General features: G+C 42.9%; 1 protein-coding gene across 1 annotated transcript in view; it reads right to left on the bottom strand.

Annotated features, from left to right (window-relative positions):
* The window catches only part of CTDSPL2 (CTD small phosphatase like 2), a gene marked incomplete in the record, with an annotated part of 2,284,573 nt that overhangs the window by 1,974,192 nt on the left and 294,075 nt on the right, over positions 1-16,306 (bottom strand). The window contains 1 exon segment of the mRNA XM_044078258.1: positions 15,288-15,500. Within this exon segment, the coding sequence (XP_043934193.1) occupies positions 15,288-15,476 (189 nt within the window).

The following is a 16,306-nucleotide window of genomic DNA, read 5'->3' as shown; positions in this document are numbered from 1 at the left end:
CCGTTTCAGAGACCACTCGTATGGCATTAGAATAGCCTGACTCGGTCTGTCTGCTAAAATGTTAGGGCATTCCGGGATGTGCGTTGCAATCAGAAACAGACTGGTAACAGAGATGTTGTCTGACTTAACTGCAAACGTCCCCGGGGGAAGAACAGCGTGGATGGCTTGCAACGCTAGAAGCACTGCCCTCATCTCCAGAACACTGATATGCAATCAGGTCTCTGGGACCACGTGCCTTGGACATTCCTCCCCAAAAAGGGCCCACCCCCACCCGAGCTGGGAGGCGTCTGTGGTCACTGTGGCTTAGGCTGGGGGTGTTATGAACGGATGACCTGCTAAGATTTCCGGCGATTGGAGCCGCCAGATAAGAGAAATCTTGAAGGCTCTGCTGATTCGTATTGGACAGTCCATGGGGAGGTCTAACCAAGACCACTGAACTGCCAGGGTCCACTGAAGCACCCTCATGTGAAGGCGCGCACAGGGAAGGATTAAGATTGCTGCGGCCATGGAGCCTAGGGCTCGGAGAACATTGATCGCCGTTGGCGTCCTGGGGCCGAGGATCACTGACACATGAGCCCGCAGGTTCTGGACCCTGCCCCGAGTGAGAAAAACTTGCAATAGTAGAGTGTCCAGCCATGCCCCTATAAATTCCAAGGTCTGTGTCGGGTTCAAGCGGGATTGAGATGTTGATGGTAATCCCTAGACTGACTGCAAGATGCAGGAAGGAGTCTCTGGCCATGCAAAGTAGATGCATGGTGACAGCAGCGAGGAGCCAATCGTCTAGGTAAGGAAATATCTGAATTTTCAGAAGTCTAAGGTGAGCCACTACGACTGCCAAAACCTTGGTAAACACACTGGGGGCTGTGGTGAGACCCAAGGGTAGGGCTCTGAACTGGAAATGACTGGCTCCCAGCCAGAAGCAAAGGAATCTCCTGGAGCTTCTGCAAATTTTGATATGGTAGTAAGCGTCCTGGAGGTCTATCGAGCTCAGCCAGTCGCATTCTCGGAGGTAAGGTAGAATAGACTGCAAGGTGACCATCTGGAATTTCTGCTTGGCTACAGTCAGGTTCAGGGCTGACAGGTCCAATATGGGCCTGAGGTACCCAGTCTTTTTTGGCACCAAAAATACCCTGGAGTAAACATCTAATCCAGACTGATCTGGGGGAACAGTTCTATGGCCCAGTTGTGAAGCAGCTTTGAAACTTTGTGCACTGCTGCCTCCCTTTGAGCAGGTGGAACATCCAGGAAATGCTTTGGCTGGATAGGTGGGGCAACGAACGGGATGGAGTAGCCTCTAGATATAATTTGGGGCACCCAACGGTCCATCGTAATGGAAACCCAAGCCATTAGGTGCAATGACAATCTTCCCCCGATTGTCTCCAGAATAGGACAGTCAGGCAACCCCTCAGGGTTGCTGAGCGGGTCTGTCCGAGAAGGTCACCCCAGACCCAAAGTTCCTCGGGCCCCTCTCTGCCTCTGGGGTGGCATCTGTCTTGTCCCCCTCTGCCTCTAGAGGACGAGTTGTCCCGAGTGTCCCTGGAAAACTGAGATTTTCAGAACCACATCTTTTCCCTCTCTGATTCCTAGAAAATGATCTTTGAGGGCTAAAGAAGCGGACTCCGACGGCAGAGTCTTCCCGTCCTTCTCGCTCTGGACCAGGGTGTCATGAAAGTACAGTTGTGTACACTTAACATAAATGTAGATGTTAGAGTGTATTCACTGTTGTAGTCATTACATTTGGGTAATCTGCTGGCAGGTTGCCCTCAGTCGGCCTGATTAACAAAGTCTTGGGTCCTGCGTCGGTTGCTGTCCCTTTTTCCATGACGTCAGGTTGTCAGGGGTATAAAACATGCAGCCGACGCCATTACATCAGTTTTTCTTGCCCCAGATGCCAGGTGCACCCCCAAATGGAGAGCAAATAAAATTAAAAAAACAAAAATATACCTCCAACCAAAAGCAAATACACCAAAAAGGCTTTTAAGCATAGTAAAAAAAAGTAGAGATATAGACAGAGAAAAACAGGGGGCTGGAGGGAGGGTAACCAGGACTGCAACAGCGAAGACACTCGAACATCTACATTTATGGTAAGTGTACACAACTGTACTATGTTCTTAGTGTTTTACTGTTGCAGTCATTACATTTGGGTAGATTCCCAAAGCTATGGTTGGAAGGAGGAATTTATACAGCATTAGGACCAGCTATAAGGCCCTGCAACACAGCAGTGGCAAAGCCAGCTCTGGAGTTACAGAAAATTGGTAAATGATAATGCTTGATGAAAGTATGTACAGAACTCCAGGTAGCAGCTTCTAAAATAGCCCTGGTAGGAAACCCTTTGAGAAAGGCTGCAGAAGTAGATGCAGCCCTGGTGGGGTGAGATCCGATCCCCTGGGGGATAGGATTTCCATGGTGCTTACAGCAGAAATGAGAGCAATGGCTTATCCATTTAGAAATGGTTTGTTTTGAAATCGCCTTCCCCTCTGCCCCAGCAGCAAATACTACTAACAATTGTTCAGATTTTCTTCGAAATTTAGTTCTGTCCATGTAGAATCTAAGTTGTCTGTGCACATCCAAGGAATGCAGAATCCATTCCCCTTTGTTCTGTGGATTGGAAAATAAGGTTGGCAAATGAATGGACTGATTAAGAGGCACACTGGAAACCACCTTGGGCACGAAGGATGGATTGGTCCTCAGAGATACCCTGTCCGCATGAAAGATGATGAAAGGCTCCACTACCATAAGGACCTCTAATTCAGATATGCTTCTAGCTGAAGTGATTGTTAAAAGAAAGGCTGTTTTCCAAGAAAGAAATTTTAAGGCTGCAGTAGCAGCTGGCTCGAAAGGAGGTATTCCAAAACAAAGCTGAAGTCCCAGGCAGGGGTAGGGGCTCTCCTGGGTGGTCTCCAGTTATTTGCCTCTCTGAAACACTGCTTCAGCAAGGGATGAGAAAAGAGGGGTGGTTCTGTGTTACAGTGACCTGAAATAGCAGAGGCATGGATTTTAATAGAGGAAAAAGACAGGCCCTTGTGAAGCATCTCAGTTAAGTATTGCAAAATCTGAGGTAAATTGGGCGCTGCTGTGCTCATCCCTAAAGATTGGTTCCAGGCACAGAATCTTTTCCATTTGTCAGCATAAGATTTTCTAGTACTAGGTCTTCTCGCCTCCAAAATGATATCCATCACAGGTCTGCTGAGGGATGCTAAGGGTGAATTTAAGTGATTAGCCAGGCTGCAAGGTTCAATCTTGGAAGCTGAGGGTGCAGAATTTGGTTCTCCTGCTGAGACAACAAGGAAGGTGTCTGAGGCAGGTGCCATGGAGATATTTGTGACAGACTGCGCAGGAGTGGGTACCAGTGTTGGCGTGGCCAGTCTGGAGCAATAAATATCATTCTTGGTTTGTCCTGTTTGACTTTTAGCAGAACTTTGGAGAGCAGAGGCAAAGGGGGAAAGGCGTAGACAGGTTTTTCCAGCTGAAGGACAGAGCATCCACTTTCCAGGTTTTTTTGTGGGGAGTCTTTGTGCAAAACTTGTCCAACTGGTAGTTCTGGGGGAGGCAAATAGATCTATGTCTGGGCTCCTCCATTTGCTTGTCAACATGTTGAAAATCCGTGGTTCCAGTTTCCACTTGTGTGGGTCCATGACATTTCTGCTTAGTCCGTCTGCACTGTATTCACTTTTTACTGGCAGGAATTGAGCTTGTAGGTGCACTTGGTAGCTCAAGGCTGTATTCCACAATGCCATGGCTAGTCTGCAGAGAGGGGTAGGAATGTGTACCCCCCCCTGCTTGTTTGTGCGCCACATAACCGTGGTACTGTCCATCTTTACCATTAGTTGTCCTGGAAGAATGTAGTCCTTGAAGGCTGTCAGAGCATTCTGTACAGCTAACATTTCTTTTTGACTGATATGTAGGCACATTTGATTTGGGTTCCATTTGCCCTGAATGCACTTGCCTGCCAGGTGAGCCCCCCATGCATAGTCTGATGCATCTGTAGTTAGGGTTTGAGTGGCAGGGGGTAGAATGAATGACAGTCCCTTGTTTTGGTGACATGTCTCTGCCCACCAAAGAAACTCTTGTTGTAGGCAGGTAATGAGAGGAATCATTGTTTCCAGGCTGTGACAATGTTGACAAACTTTTTAGATACCAGTGAAGTTTCCTCATATGCAGTCTCGCATATGGAATTAGTAGAATGCAGGATGCCACGAACCCCAAAGCCTGCAGAATTTGTCTTGCAGATAACTGGGTTTTTGTTGCCATTTGTTTGAAATATGTTGTCAATTGCATTTGTTTGTCTGGCGTGAGGTAAGCCATCTGGGCAGTTGTATTCAAGCTTGCACCCAGTAATGTAATTATTTGAGAGGGTACCAGTTGTGATTTATTTTTGTTTATGGTGTACCCTAGGCATGCTAGAAGCAATTTTACAAACGCCAGATGTTGAAGAAGAGTGTCCTTGCCCTCTGCCTGAATGAGACAACCGTCCAGATAAGGATAAATTTGAATGCTTCTTTGTCTGCAGAATGCAATTACTGGTGCCAGGCACTTTGTAAAGACACTGGGTGCAGTAGATAAGCCAAAGGGCAGTGCAGAGAATTGGTAATGCAAAAAACCTGCTTTGAAGCAAAGGTATCTTCTGCAAGATTCCCTTATTGGGATATGCAGGTATGCCTCTTAAGTCTAGGGTTACTAACCAGGCATTCTTGCCTAGCATAGGCAGTAGCTGTTGTAAAGTCAGCATTTTGAATTTTGGAATGTCCAGGAACGTGTTCAGAATCGATAAGTCCAGTATTGGACGCCATGACTTGTCTTTTCTGGGTACCTGGAAAAGTCTTGAATAAAATCCTTGTCTTTTTCTGGTACCAGTTGAATAGCCCCCATATCCATGAGGGACATGACTTGTTTATGGGCCGCTGCCCACTGGTTTTGTGGCAGATCTGGCTATCAGTTTGGAATTGGCAAAGTATGGAAATGAAAGCTGTACCACTAGGATACTATGTTTAATGCCCTCTTGTCCTGGGTAATTAACAGCCAATTTTGAGCATGAAGTGCTAGTTCCCCCCCCCCCCAAGGGGGCTGCTAAAAGATAAGTGCTTGGAGATGGTTCAGGAAAGTCATTAAGACTGCTTACTGTAGGGTTGTGCTTTGTTACCTCCAGATTTGGAGGTGGAGGCACCCCATTGCTTTGACCTGCAAGATCCCTGTGATTGATATCTGGAGCCTTTTCAGTGCCTGGGTTTGCCCTGAGTAGCTCTGCTGGACACAGGAAAGGACCAGTTCTTAGTAGGCCAGTGCCTACTGAACCTGGGTGGCTGCACCTGCAAAATATCTTTTACTTTTTGCATAGATTTAGCTTTGTCTTCCATTTTCTTTAAAACCTCTTCTGCCTTATTACCAAACAGACTATCATGCTGTAAAGGGGCATCCAACAATTTAGCTTTAACATGATCAGGCAGATTTTGCTACTTGAGCCAGGCATGCCTTCTTACTACAGATCCAGTTACGGTGGCCCTGCAAGAGGCCCCCAAGGAATCAAAACCACATTGCAAAGTATGCTTTCCAACCTGTTCTGCTGAATGCAATAAATCCTGCAACTTTATTTTCCACACAATTAGAAATCAGCATAATTTTCTGTTTCAGTAAGCCCATAACATGATGTTGATATTTAAGCATATGAAACTGGCAGTTTAAAGCCCTGATTGCCAAGGTTGCAGACGTATAAACCTTTTTACCCCATCTATCCAGCGCCCTGGAATCTCCATCAGAAAGGGTAGGATTTTTAGCTGAAAAAGCCTCAACACCCTTGGGACCCTGAGAAATAGTCTCAGGATCAGCAGCAGGATTTTTGAAAAGAAATTTGTGGAAGTCAGGAACCCTGTAACATCTGTCTGGCTTACTAGGAGCCGGAGGCAGGGAATCAGGAGCCATGCTTGATTCCAAGAACACCAACAATAATGTCTAATACGGGAGGTATTGCCAAAGGCCTATGCTGAGGAAGAAGGATATCCCTAATCCTCTTTTTTGATTCAGAGAAGTCCTGACTCTCCCAGTGAAAATGTTCCCTTAAAGTATGCAAAGTCTCTCCAAAAGAGGAATCCCTCAGGAGGAGATGCAGATGGGATGGATTCCCTCTGCATCAGAATCCTCATTAGGTGAAATACAATATTCCTGATCAGAAGAGAAATCAGAAGAAATGGAAACCTGATCTGAAGATCCATAATCAGTGCCTTGCCCAGGACTCTTGGGGGGGGTTGGGAACCCCTGATCAAGGTAATTAAATCCTCAGCCATTTTGATCATTTGTCTTTTAGGCATAGGGGCCTGAGCACGTGGCTCACGCATTGGTTTTTTAGACATAGAAGTTGTTTTTGACCTTGATGGTGTCGAGTTAATATAAAAATGTTGAGGCCTGAAAACACTCTCAGAAGCCGGTGCCTGCTCAGCGGCTCCGGACCCATCAAAGGGAGTGATATCCGCGGGTTCAATACTTTGCAAATCTCGCGGCATACCGGACTCCGAATGGGTCTCAGTAGAGGCCTGAGACTCAAAATAACGGGTATCAGGAGCTGCGAAAGCACCTCAGTGAGTACCGGCGAACCGGCGACTGGCTTAGGAGAAGCTTCATCGTCAGTTTTGGACCTCGATGGTCTGTCTTTTTCCTTGCGTTTTTTTGTGAACTCCAGTAGTCGGATTGCTAACCGACGACATTTCAGGGTAGTTAAATCTTGAACCAAAATATTTAGAAGCAAAAATACACCGACACTGAATAGTGCGTTGATTAAGCACAAAACTAACAGCAAGGCACATTGTGATCAGGGCCTAGGCAAGGAATACAGTACAAATGAAAATCCTTATGAGGTATTTGCTTCCCACAAGTAATGCAATTATTAACTTTTACTGACATCGGTAAGGAGCAAGAAAAAGCTTCCCAACGGGGTACTTAGCTTTAGTTTGAAGACTTCGGTTCTGAAACTTGAAAACGAAAATTTCAGAAGTCGGCCAACCAGCACTTGCGAACAGCTTCTGCTTCGGGCATCACGCGGCAAGAAAGACTATTAAAATGTTGTCGGCTGCATGTTTTATACCCCCGACGACCTGACGTCATGGAAGAGAAGACGGCAACCGACACAGGACCCAAGACTTTGTTATTCAGGCCAACTGAGGGCAACCTGCCAGTAGATTACCCCAAATGTAATGACTGCAACAGTGAAGCACGAAGAACATCAGCAGAATGGACTTAAACTTAACCTTTCAGAACTTGGAACATTTGACATACTGGTTTATACTGCTGAGAGCCAAGGTAGGCCCTAGGGCCATATTTTTCTTTGGCACAAAAAAGAAACTTGACTCACAAATCCTTGTTGATCAGCGGGAGACCACATACATGACTCTTTTGGACATAAGTTTTTCTATTTCTGGAGCTGCTGCTTTCCCCTGACTGAGCGGAACAACTGGAAGTTTTGCAGACTGATTGGGGGGAATGAAGGGAAAAGAGTATGCAATAGCCTCTGGAAATAATACCCAGCACCCAAATGTCTTTGGTGATGACTGTCCAAGTTTGCGGGTGTATAACGAGTACCCCTGACTGCCTCCAGAGTTTGGCTGTCAGGCAACATTTCAGGAGTGCTGGCAGGGCTTCTCACTCAGAGATGGGACTTCTGAAACACTGGTTTTGCAGGACACCTCTGCCATGAGGGTATCATCTGTCATTGGAAATCCCCCACCACCATCACAAGGAACTTGTCACCACATGCCTTGCAACTTCCAGAACCACGTTTGCCTTCCACTGCTCCAATTTTGGGAAAGGTCCTTTGAAGTGTATAAAAACATATCCCCATGGCAGATGAGGTCTTCCCATCTTGTTCACTCCTACATGAAGCTTTTTTTTTTTTTTAACCATGTGGCCAAAAAGTAGATCCATGAAAGGGAGAATTGATGAATGAGTGCATGAAAAGTTGCGCAAAACTGCAGAAGTACACCCTGGTGTGCCGTCTCACAGCAACTCTAAAACCGACTGCTCTCAAAGCACCTTTTAAGGTGTGGGAAATGAGCCTTATATAGGCATTTAATAGTGACTGTAGGGTGGCCAGCTGAGAAGAAACCTCCTTGTCCTCAGTCAACATGGACCCCAAAAGGGCATTGGAAAACTCCTTGATCAAGTCTCTCTTGTGACATGTGCCAAATGGTTCAGTGACAAGAGAGCAAAGATCATCGATGCATAAATACTCTTCCCAAACCTGCCCAACACCCTGGACTCTCTGGGTGGATAGATAGCAGAACTTTGTCAGCAAGTACTTTCTTGGTGGTCACTGCTGCCACCAACGCATTTACTTACTTCAATGGGTCTGAACTTTTGCAGAAATCAGCCATTTACCAGGTCCTTTGGGAACTGGCTCCTTGACATCCGGAGATGGAGGGTACACAATCTTGTCCGCCGGGGGGGGGGCTACTCTGCACGTAGCGGAGCTAGCTCTGAAAGCCTCAAGAAAAACACTCCTCTTGGGAAGGTAGATCAACGGACTAACAACCTTTCTGTCTCAAAAGTTCAAGTACAACACTGGACATCCTCCAGGGATAATCTAAGGAACCCTTCTCACAGAAGTCAGTGTCTTCTCTCAGGGATTTATGTGCAAGGTACAAGTGCCTCCTCTTGCATGTACATTTCCAGGGGGACTCCCCAGTGGGATACCCCAGACAGGACTTGAATGTGTTAGCAGAGTCCTGAATGAAGACTCTGTCAAGGCTTGTAGTTGCAGGCTGTAATGATGTGACAGGATGTAGAGACTCTGGGACTAAGCCAGATAATTAAGAAAGGGGTGGACCTGAGGGAATCAAGCAAGTCTTACCCACAGTGGTGGAAAAAGCTCTCTCTACTACCTCGAAGGCAGAAGACAAAGGAGAAGCAAGGGTCATTCTGGTAGGAGCTGAAGACAACTGCCCAGGCCAGATTAGAGCAACACCATGAATTGACGCAGAAGTTGGAGTCAAGCTGCCCTATATGCTAAGGCTTTGAAAGGAAAGGATGGCTTCAAGGACATCTGATTCGAACCGCCGCCCCCCCCCCCGCAAATTCAGTACCAACACTTCGGCTAAGACAAAGTCAGCATCAATTGGCTCAGAGACAGAGATGAAGAAGGCCAAGTCTTTGCATCGGACACAGACAAACTTAGGACTCTGGGGTTCCAGGCTTCTGGGGACTTTCCACGTGTCCAAAGCTGACTAAAACACAAGTTTGGGCCCCAAGCCCTTTAGAACTTTCCTGCCAACAGAAAAACGGATGCTGAGCCCTGAAAGGCCAATGCTTGTAACAAACAAAATAACTAACCACACCCTGACATAAACACAACAAAAAACAAGAGAGATGGAGTGAAGGGGGCAGCTACTGAAGCAATGATCATTCAAACATCTACTGCCATGGTTAAGTTTACGTACACAGCAGTACTATGTTCACCATATTGATCACTGCTGCAGTAGCCTTAGCTATATGGATGGCGTAACATAGCTTACTATATTTGGGAGATGGAAGAAGAGTTCAGGAGGTTCTGAAAAAGAGGTTCTGGAAAATGGTCCTTGCAAAGCATGATCTACACAGAGAATGGAATCAAGGTTAAAGTGATTTACAAAAGTATGTACATAGGACCAAATATTTGGGCATTGCTTGTAAACAGCGATATACATCTGAGTTGCAAACGTCCCACCTCCTGAAGAGCAAGCAGACTGGCGGCTGTGGTGGAACTTGGAAGCGGTAGCAGGAGGAGGCACGGTAGTGGGTGCTGTTCCACGTAGGTCCTGTTAGTTGCAGTATAGGGAAGTATTATAGTGTTTTTAGACCAGGCAATTGTTTTGTGTATAATGACCAGACTGGTGGCTGGATTGTGTAGAAGGTGTTATAACAACATTAAGTCAATGTGACTTGGAGACCAGGAAAATAAACAAGTCTGGTTGGGGGGGGGGCTCGACTTTAGCTGCCAAATTAAATGTCTTGATTGAATTAGCAGTGGAGGAAGATCGTGGATACATTTCATATTGATAGGAATTGTTTGGTTATGGATGCTGTTATAATGTCTTAATCATTTAAAAAAATGTGTCCCTCATGGATCTTAATAAAGGCCAGGAGGAGGTTTATGCAAAATGTTTATTTTTTGAGGGGGGGGGGGTGTCTCTTCCTACCTGTACGCATTGATTGTTGGTGGTACGTTGTCTTTTAATTGACTTTCGAGTGTTTACTAAGGATTGAGTTTTGATATTTGGACGATTTCCTCCAGGTAGTTTGCCAGTATTTGTTTTTCCCAAAATGCAAACTTGAAGTGTTCATTGCTGTGCATCTGTTTACAGTCAGTGTTTAGTTTATGTAAGTTGTGGTGTTTTAACGGGGCACTTGTAGTCTCGATTTTTTTTCTGGTGAAGACACCTGCCATGAAATGTTCTTGGTTTTCAGGGGAGCTTCAGTTGTGATTCTTTCCGAAGAATGTGGAAGTATTAGCGTAGATTAATTTTCAGTAAGGTATGCGGCACATAATGAAATGCATTTATTTGACCATGTAGATTGTCAGTTTGTGTCGACTTGGATTAGATTTCTAGACCTCGGTGCACAGTATCTCTCTTACACAGAAGTTCTGTTTCTTTCTAATTGTGTCCTCTTCTGACTTGGTTTATTAGTACACCATGCACAATTCATAAGCAGTTTTTCAGTAATTTGAGCAAGGATATGAGTTTTGTGTGCCCTGTGAAATTTTTCTGTTTTATCATTTTTTTTTAGATGCAGTGCTACTTAACTCTTTGCAAATATCTGTAACAGCTTTATATTTATTTTGATTATACTGTGAAGATTTGTAATAAAATACAGAGATTTGTGATTCTAGCTTAATAGGGCATAGTGGAAGGCTAGGTGTCTGTTTTTCACCTGTGATACTACAGAGATATGCATCTGTGTGGGTGCTTGTTTATTTGGAACTGATAATGAATGTCTGGGTTTACTGGAGAACGGGGACACTACAGATATGTTTATTTGCGAAGATTTTTAAGACTGTTAAACGTCTGATAAATGTAGTAGACAGGAAGAGCATCTCAAGCTGATCACATGACATAAAATAGTTGCTCAGAAAGCTGTTTAGGTGGTATATGGTGTGAAAACTAATCAACATTCCTCACATTTGTAGTGTTTTTTATAATCAGTCCCCTTTCTCGTGGTCTTATTGACCAGTCTTTCCAATATTGACATTTTACTCTCCAGGTGCAAACAAAGGTACCTTATTTCCACTGTTGGGGGGGGGGGGGGGTGCTGGAACTTGACCGATTTACTTCATTTTTTTTTTTGATTCTCCTAATATTACTTTTAACAATTTTGGGATATGTGGCATGTCAGTGTTTGTCAAGCATTTTGGGTTCAATTTGCTTTCAAGGTACGTTTTTTTTTTGGGAGTTCATCAAATAGGTCTAACTCTCCCCATTGGTGATTTGGTATTGGTTGTTTTGTGTCCACCTATTTGTTATTACTTCTTAAACTTGTTATATATGTGTTAGGGCTGTATCCTTTTACATCATACACCCAATTTGTTGGTTTTGTCCTTTTATGTGGGTAAAACACAATACCATTTTGCAGGTTGGGTTGAGAATACGTAGGTGAACTTGTAAAAAATCTAGATTTGAAACGATGTGCCGAATTTTGTAGCTGCTGTGGTTACTGTAAATGGGATGTGTAAATATGACAGAATAAACAAGTTATTTTTGATTAGAATACTACTGAAGTGTACATTGTTTTGGCATTTTCATTGGAAGCAATATAACATTGTGTTAAACAAAAGACTTGCACCCTTGTAAAGAATGTTTATTTGGTTGCTTAATGAAATAATTTTAATTTTTTTATTTGTTTAATAACCAACTGGTTAGGCATCGAGCTGGCACCTCGGCACCCGTAAAAAATCTACTGCCAATCATTAGCAGACCGGAGTTTCACTGTGGCGATCCCTAACCGTGAAAAGCCGAAAGAAGAACAACATGTAGAGAGGACCAAGTTGCAGCTTCTAGAATAAAACTCTTTCTAAAAAGCCATATATGAAACCAAGGCCTTGACCATGCCTGAAAGAGTTTGTTGTGGTCAGTACAGCAAGAGGCAATAGCCTTTGACAACTATTTGGAAACAATTGGTTTTGAAAGACTGTCCCTTCTTTTTATCCTCACAAGAAATGAAAAACTGCTTCAAGGCTCTGGAAGATTTAGTTCTTTAAAGATGGCACCAGAGTTGTCTGTGGGAATCCAAGGATTGGAGTATCCTTTTTCCCTCAATTTTGGAATAAGAAAAGAAAATGGGGAGATGGTAATTTGGCTTAAAGAAAACTCAAACACCACTTTAGTCAAAAGAGAATTAGTTCTCAAAGAAGTCTTGCCCCTGTGGAAATGGGATAGGGTTGACTCACCATATGAGCACCCAACTCAGACATCTGAAGAGGTCAGAGCAATCAGTAAAACTGTCTTCCATATTAAGAACCTCAAGACAGCCTGATCAGCTGGTACAAAAAGAGCAAGTGATAGCTTATCTAATAGTAAATTAAAATCCCAAAGAGGAGCAATCATTTTTCTGGAGGTGTCTTGTGCAAAACCCATTCAAAAACATTTTCACATGAGAATGCATTCAAAGAGGGGACCCATGGTAATTAACACATACTGTAAAACCAGAGAAACACTAGCCCTGTAAGGGTGCTAGTTATGTTGCGGGCGTCAACTAGAAAACGTTTTCCACTTGCTAATATTCAAGAAGCAGGCTTTCTTGACTCCATTAATACCTGCTGCACATACTCAGTAAACACAGGTTTAAGGAGAATAAAAACCCCATCATCCAAGCAGTCCCCTGAAGTTGACTGGTGTCTGGATGTATCAACACCCCTGTTCTATTGTGAGTAGATCCATTCAGAGAGGAAGACTAGGATAATTGCCTGTGGCTATTTCCAAAAAAAGGGAGAAGCACAGTTGACTGGGCCAGAAGGGAGTCATCACAATGATGTTTTGGGACTCCTTCTGAACCTTCAGAAGTATGCTGGATATCAGTGGAAAGGGTGGAAAGCACGCAGTAACATTTCTGTTTAAGGAAAGGAAAAGGCATCTGTCTTCCAGGCCTTCTTGTATGGAGTCCTGAAAAAAACAAGGAGTGCTGGTGCTGCAAATAAACAGACTTCAGATACCATTGTACATTTTTCATGTGAAGTCTTGTCAGGGAAATCAGGAGAATTATAGATACGAGAAAAAATCCTGAGGTATTCTCTTGCAAAAAGCGAAGCCTAAATGAAAAAGCCTAGAAACAGATAAATGTAGGATTGGAATTAAATGTTTAACAGCAATGGAATTGACTAAACTACAGCTGCTAGGTCAGACTTGGGATGAAAGTAGAAAAATGTGAAAATCTGAAGGACAGCAGGCTGACTATTAAAAAAACTGCAGGTAGTAACACACACTTCCTGCAATGACAGGAGTGGCAGAATGAGTGAAGGGTCTGCAAATTCCATTTGCAACAACTCAGTTATTTCTGAGGGAATGAAAAACTGCAATGTTTTCCCACTGAAAATAATGGCACATTCTGGAAACAGTTTTAGAGAAAAAGACACCACCCCAGGGAGAATCAGATTATCTGCTCTCATCTGAATCAGAAATCTGAGGAGAAAACCTGCATCTGTCCTTTCATCTTCTGGTCCACATTCATAATCAAGAATCTGTTCAGGAAAGAGAGGCATCACCTTTTCTTTTACCAGAAACCACCTTATAAGAAGGATCAATAGTCGCTGAGACATTTAAACAAGAGCAGCTTTCTGTCCCTTCCTGATTCCATGGTCAAGCTGAAAATGGCATCCCTGTCCCTGGAAAAGCACACAGTACAAGTCAGTAAAAATTCAAAAATGTTAAAAGCCATCCCCCTCAACAAAGACACAGTAAAACAGCATTTTAATAAACTTTGCCAGCCCTAAAAAGCAAAATAAACACAGCTTCTCCACAGAAAAAAATGTCTTTCAACTACTTAACTTTTAGATGGACAAGAAACAATGTGGGTTCCCATTTAAAAATACAGTTAAGTCGTACAACAGGCCATTAAACATAAACTCCTAGATAAAAAACAACTTTCCTAAGCAAGAAAATACATTTAAAATGTAGAAGACGTTCTTCCTCAAAGGGAACTTATCTGCACAGCAATGGAACAGCACAAGCTGACAGTCAATCCTAGAAGGCCAAACAGGAGCTCCCTCTTCTGAAGCAAGAAAGCTCGGCAGGGCTTGGTGCACATATTTCGTGTTTTTAGGCAGCTCAACTTGAGCAGCGTAATTGAGTATGCAGTAGGTGCCCTGAAGCTTTTATGCAGGCCAGCTCTTGTATCTTTGGCAAGAAATAACCCATATACCTAAGGCTACTGCAGCAATGATCACTATAATGAAGATTCCCTATAACCTAACCAAGTCATTCAGTACTATTTATTTCTAGCAAGAATACTGTCATGATCTTAAACTACAGCACTACTGCTTCTTAGCATTGACTAAAGTACGATTTTTTTTTTCATTTTTCCTATTTTCCAACACAGAATATTAAGCTCAGCGTGAAGCTTCAACGCTCACAAACTCATATCACGTCAAAATTATTTTACCTCCTGTGCCAATATTCAAATTATCTGCAAGTCTGCCTTCCAAACTTTTTCTGGTCATCTAAATTTTAGCCATGTATACATACAAACCTATCCTGAAGCCAAATGTCTACCTTTACCCTTTCTGCTTCCCCACATTCTAGGAATGTGCGTGGGTCTGTAGCTAACATACAACGCTTATATATATATATATATATATATATATATATACACACACACACACACACACACACACACACACACACACACACACACACACACACACAAACACACTTACTTTACATTTCTGACAAAAAAAAACAACTTATAATACACTCACTTTTCTTATGCACATTAAGTGTTTCTTGCAAGGCATGATGGCAATGAACATTATTCTGATCTTCAGCATGTTACTGCGATCAAGTCCAAGGAAACATTTTCAACCATATTGTGCAATAAAAACTACATTGATGTCCAACATGGACAGCCTCAGTTTTAACTTAAACTTGTAGAAGCTGTCTTCTGGTCTGTATCAAACTTCATACAAGCTCAGAAAACCACATGCCCTGCGAATACTGAACCACATTTAGAAAATTAATATCAACAATTTACAGAGTGATACTTGACTTACCACCTGCTAATCTCTGTTTTTCTGCATTTGCTATTTTTCAAATAAAATGATAAATCTGTTTTCAACTTACCTTTGGTGGGCTTCCTCTTATCAGTTTCCTAATAGAAGCAAAAATGCCCGTGTCATTACTTTGAGTTTTATCTTCACCATCTGTCAGTATGTTGTCTTCAGTTTCTGAGTATTTACGCTTTGTCCGTGAAGCATTTTCTCCATGAATAGGACTTAAATGCTGAGAAGCCCTTCGTGTTCTCAGCCTCATGTTTTAAGTGCACCACATGTAAAGCTATAAAGAAAGCAGATAATGAGTAAATATCCAAAAGAAATGATACAGGTCTCACTAAAAGCTCAGCACGCAAAACAACTTCAGTGCAACTCATGCTTTTCATATAGAAAGAGCAGTACATGTACTCTAAAAGTTGTCAACATAAATGCAAAGATAAAATACTAGCACATTAATCTGCATTACGATTTACTGTGACAAGAGTTGGGACAATTAAATTCTGTTAGTACTCAGACTAAGAGTATAGAACAAGAGCAGTAACTTATAACCATCAAGAACACATAACAATATGCCACCATGCTTTTTTCTCCAGCAGTAATTCCTTTAAAAGACAAATTCAGACCTCAAACAGACGGTACACCAAGGCACAACAGCTGCAAATCCATTCCCCAAATAAAATGAAGCCTGCCAGGTACAAACTCACTTCTTCTGTGCAAGACGACCTCATGTAATCAGTAACAGTTAAAAAAAAATTCAGTGGCAAAGGACATGACCATGTACACATGATTCAAATATTGAACCAAAACAGCATTATACTCATTATCACCATAATGGAATTATTAATTTATAATGTGACCACAAGGTCATCTCTTTCATATTAAGTACAACAAAGACCTGAAAGTAAAGCAACTAATCTTTACCAAGCTCCCCTACTCCAGAATGTGCTCTCCCAGTAACTTGCATCAATGTGTCAGTGGTAGGGAATCTTTAAAGCCAAATGACGTCTATCTTGCACAGACAATCAGTGAGATAAATCAACATAAAACAGAAGAATCAGTTTCGATTTTTTTTTAAACATACATAAACAT

The sequence above is a fragment of the Protopterus annectens genome, chromosome 7.part0, assembly GCF_019279795.1.
Source record: "Protopterus annectens isolate FY-2018-M chromosome 7.part0, PAN1.0, whole genome shotgun sequence".
NCBI classification, from domain to species: domain Eukaryota; kingdom Metazoa; phylum Chordata; order Ceratodontiformes; family Protopteridae; genus Protopterus; species Protopterus annectens.
Note: the sequence above shows the minus strand (reverse complement) of the source record. Positions and strands in the feature narration are given on the sequence as shown.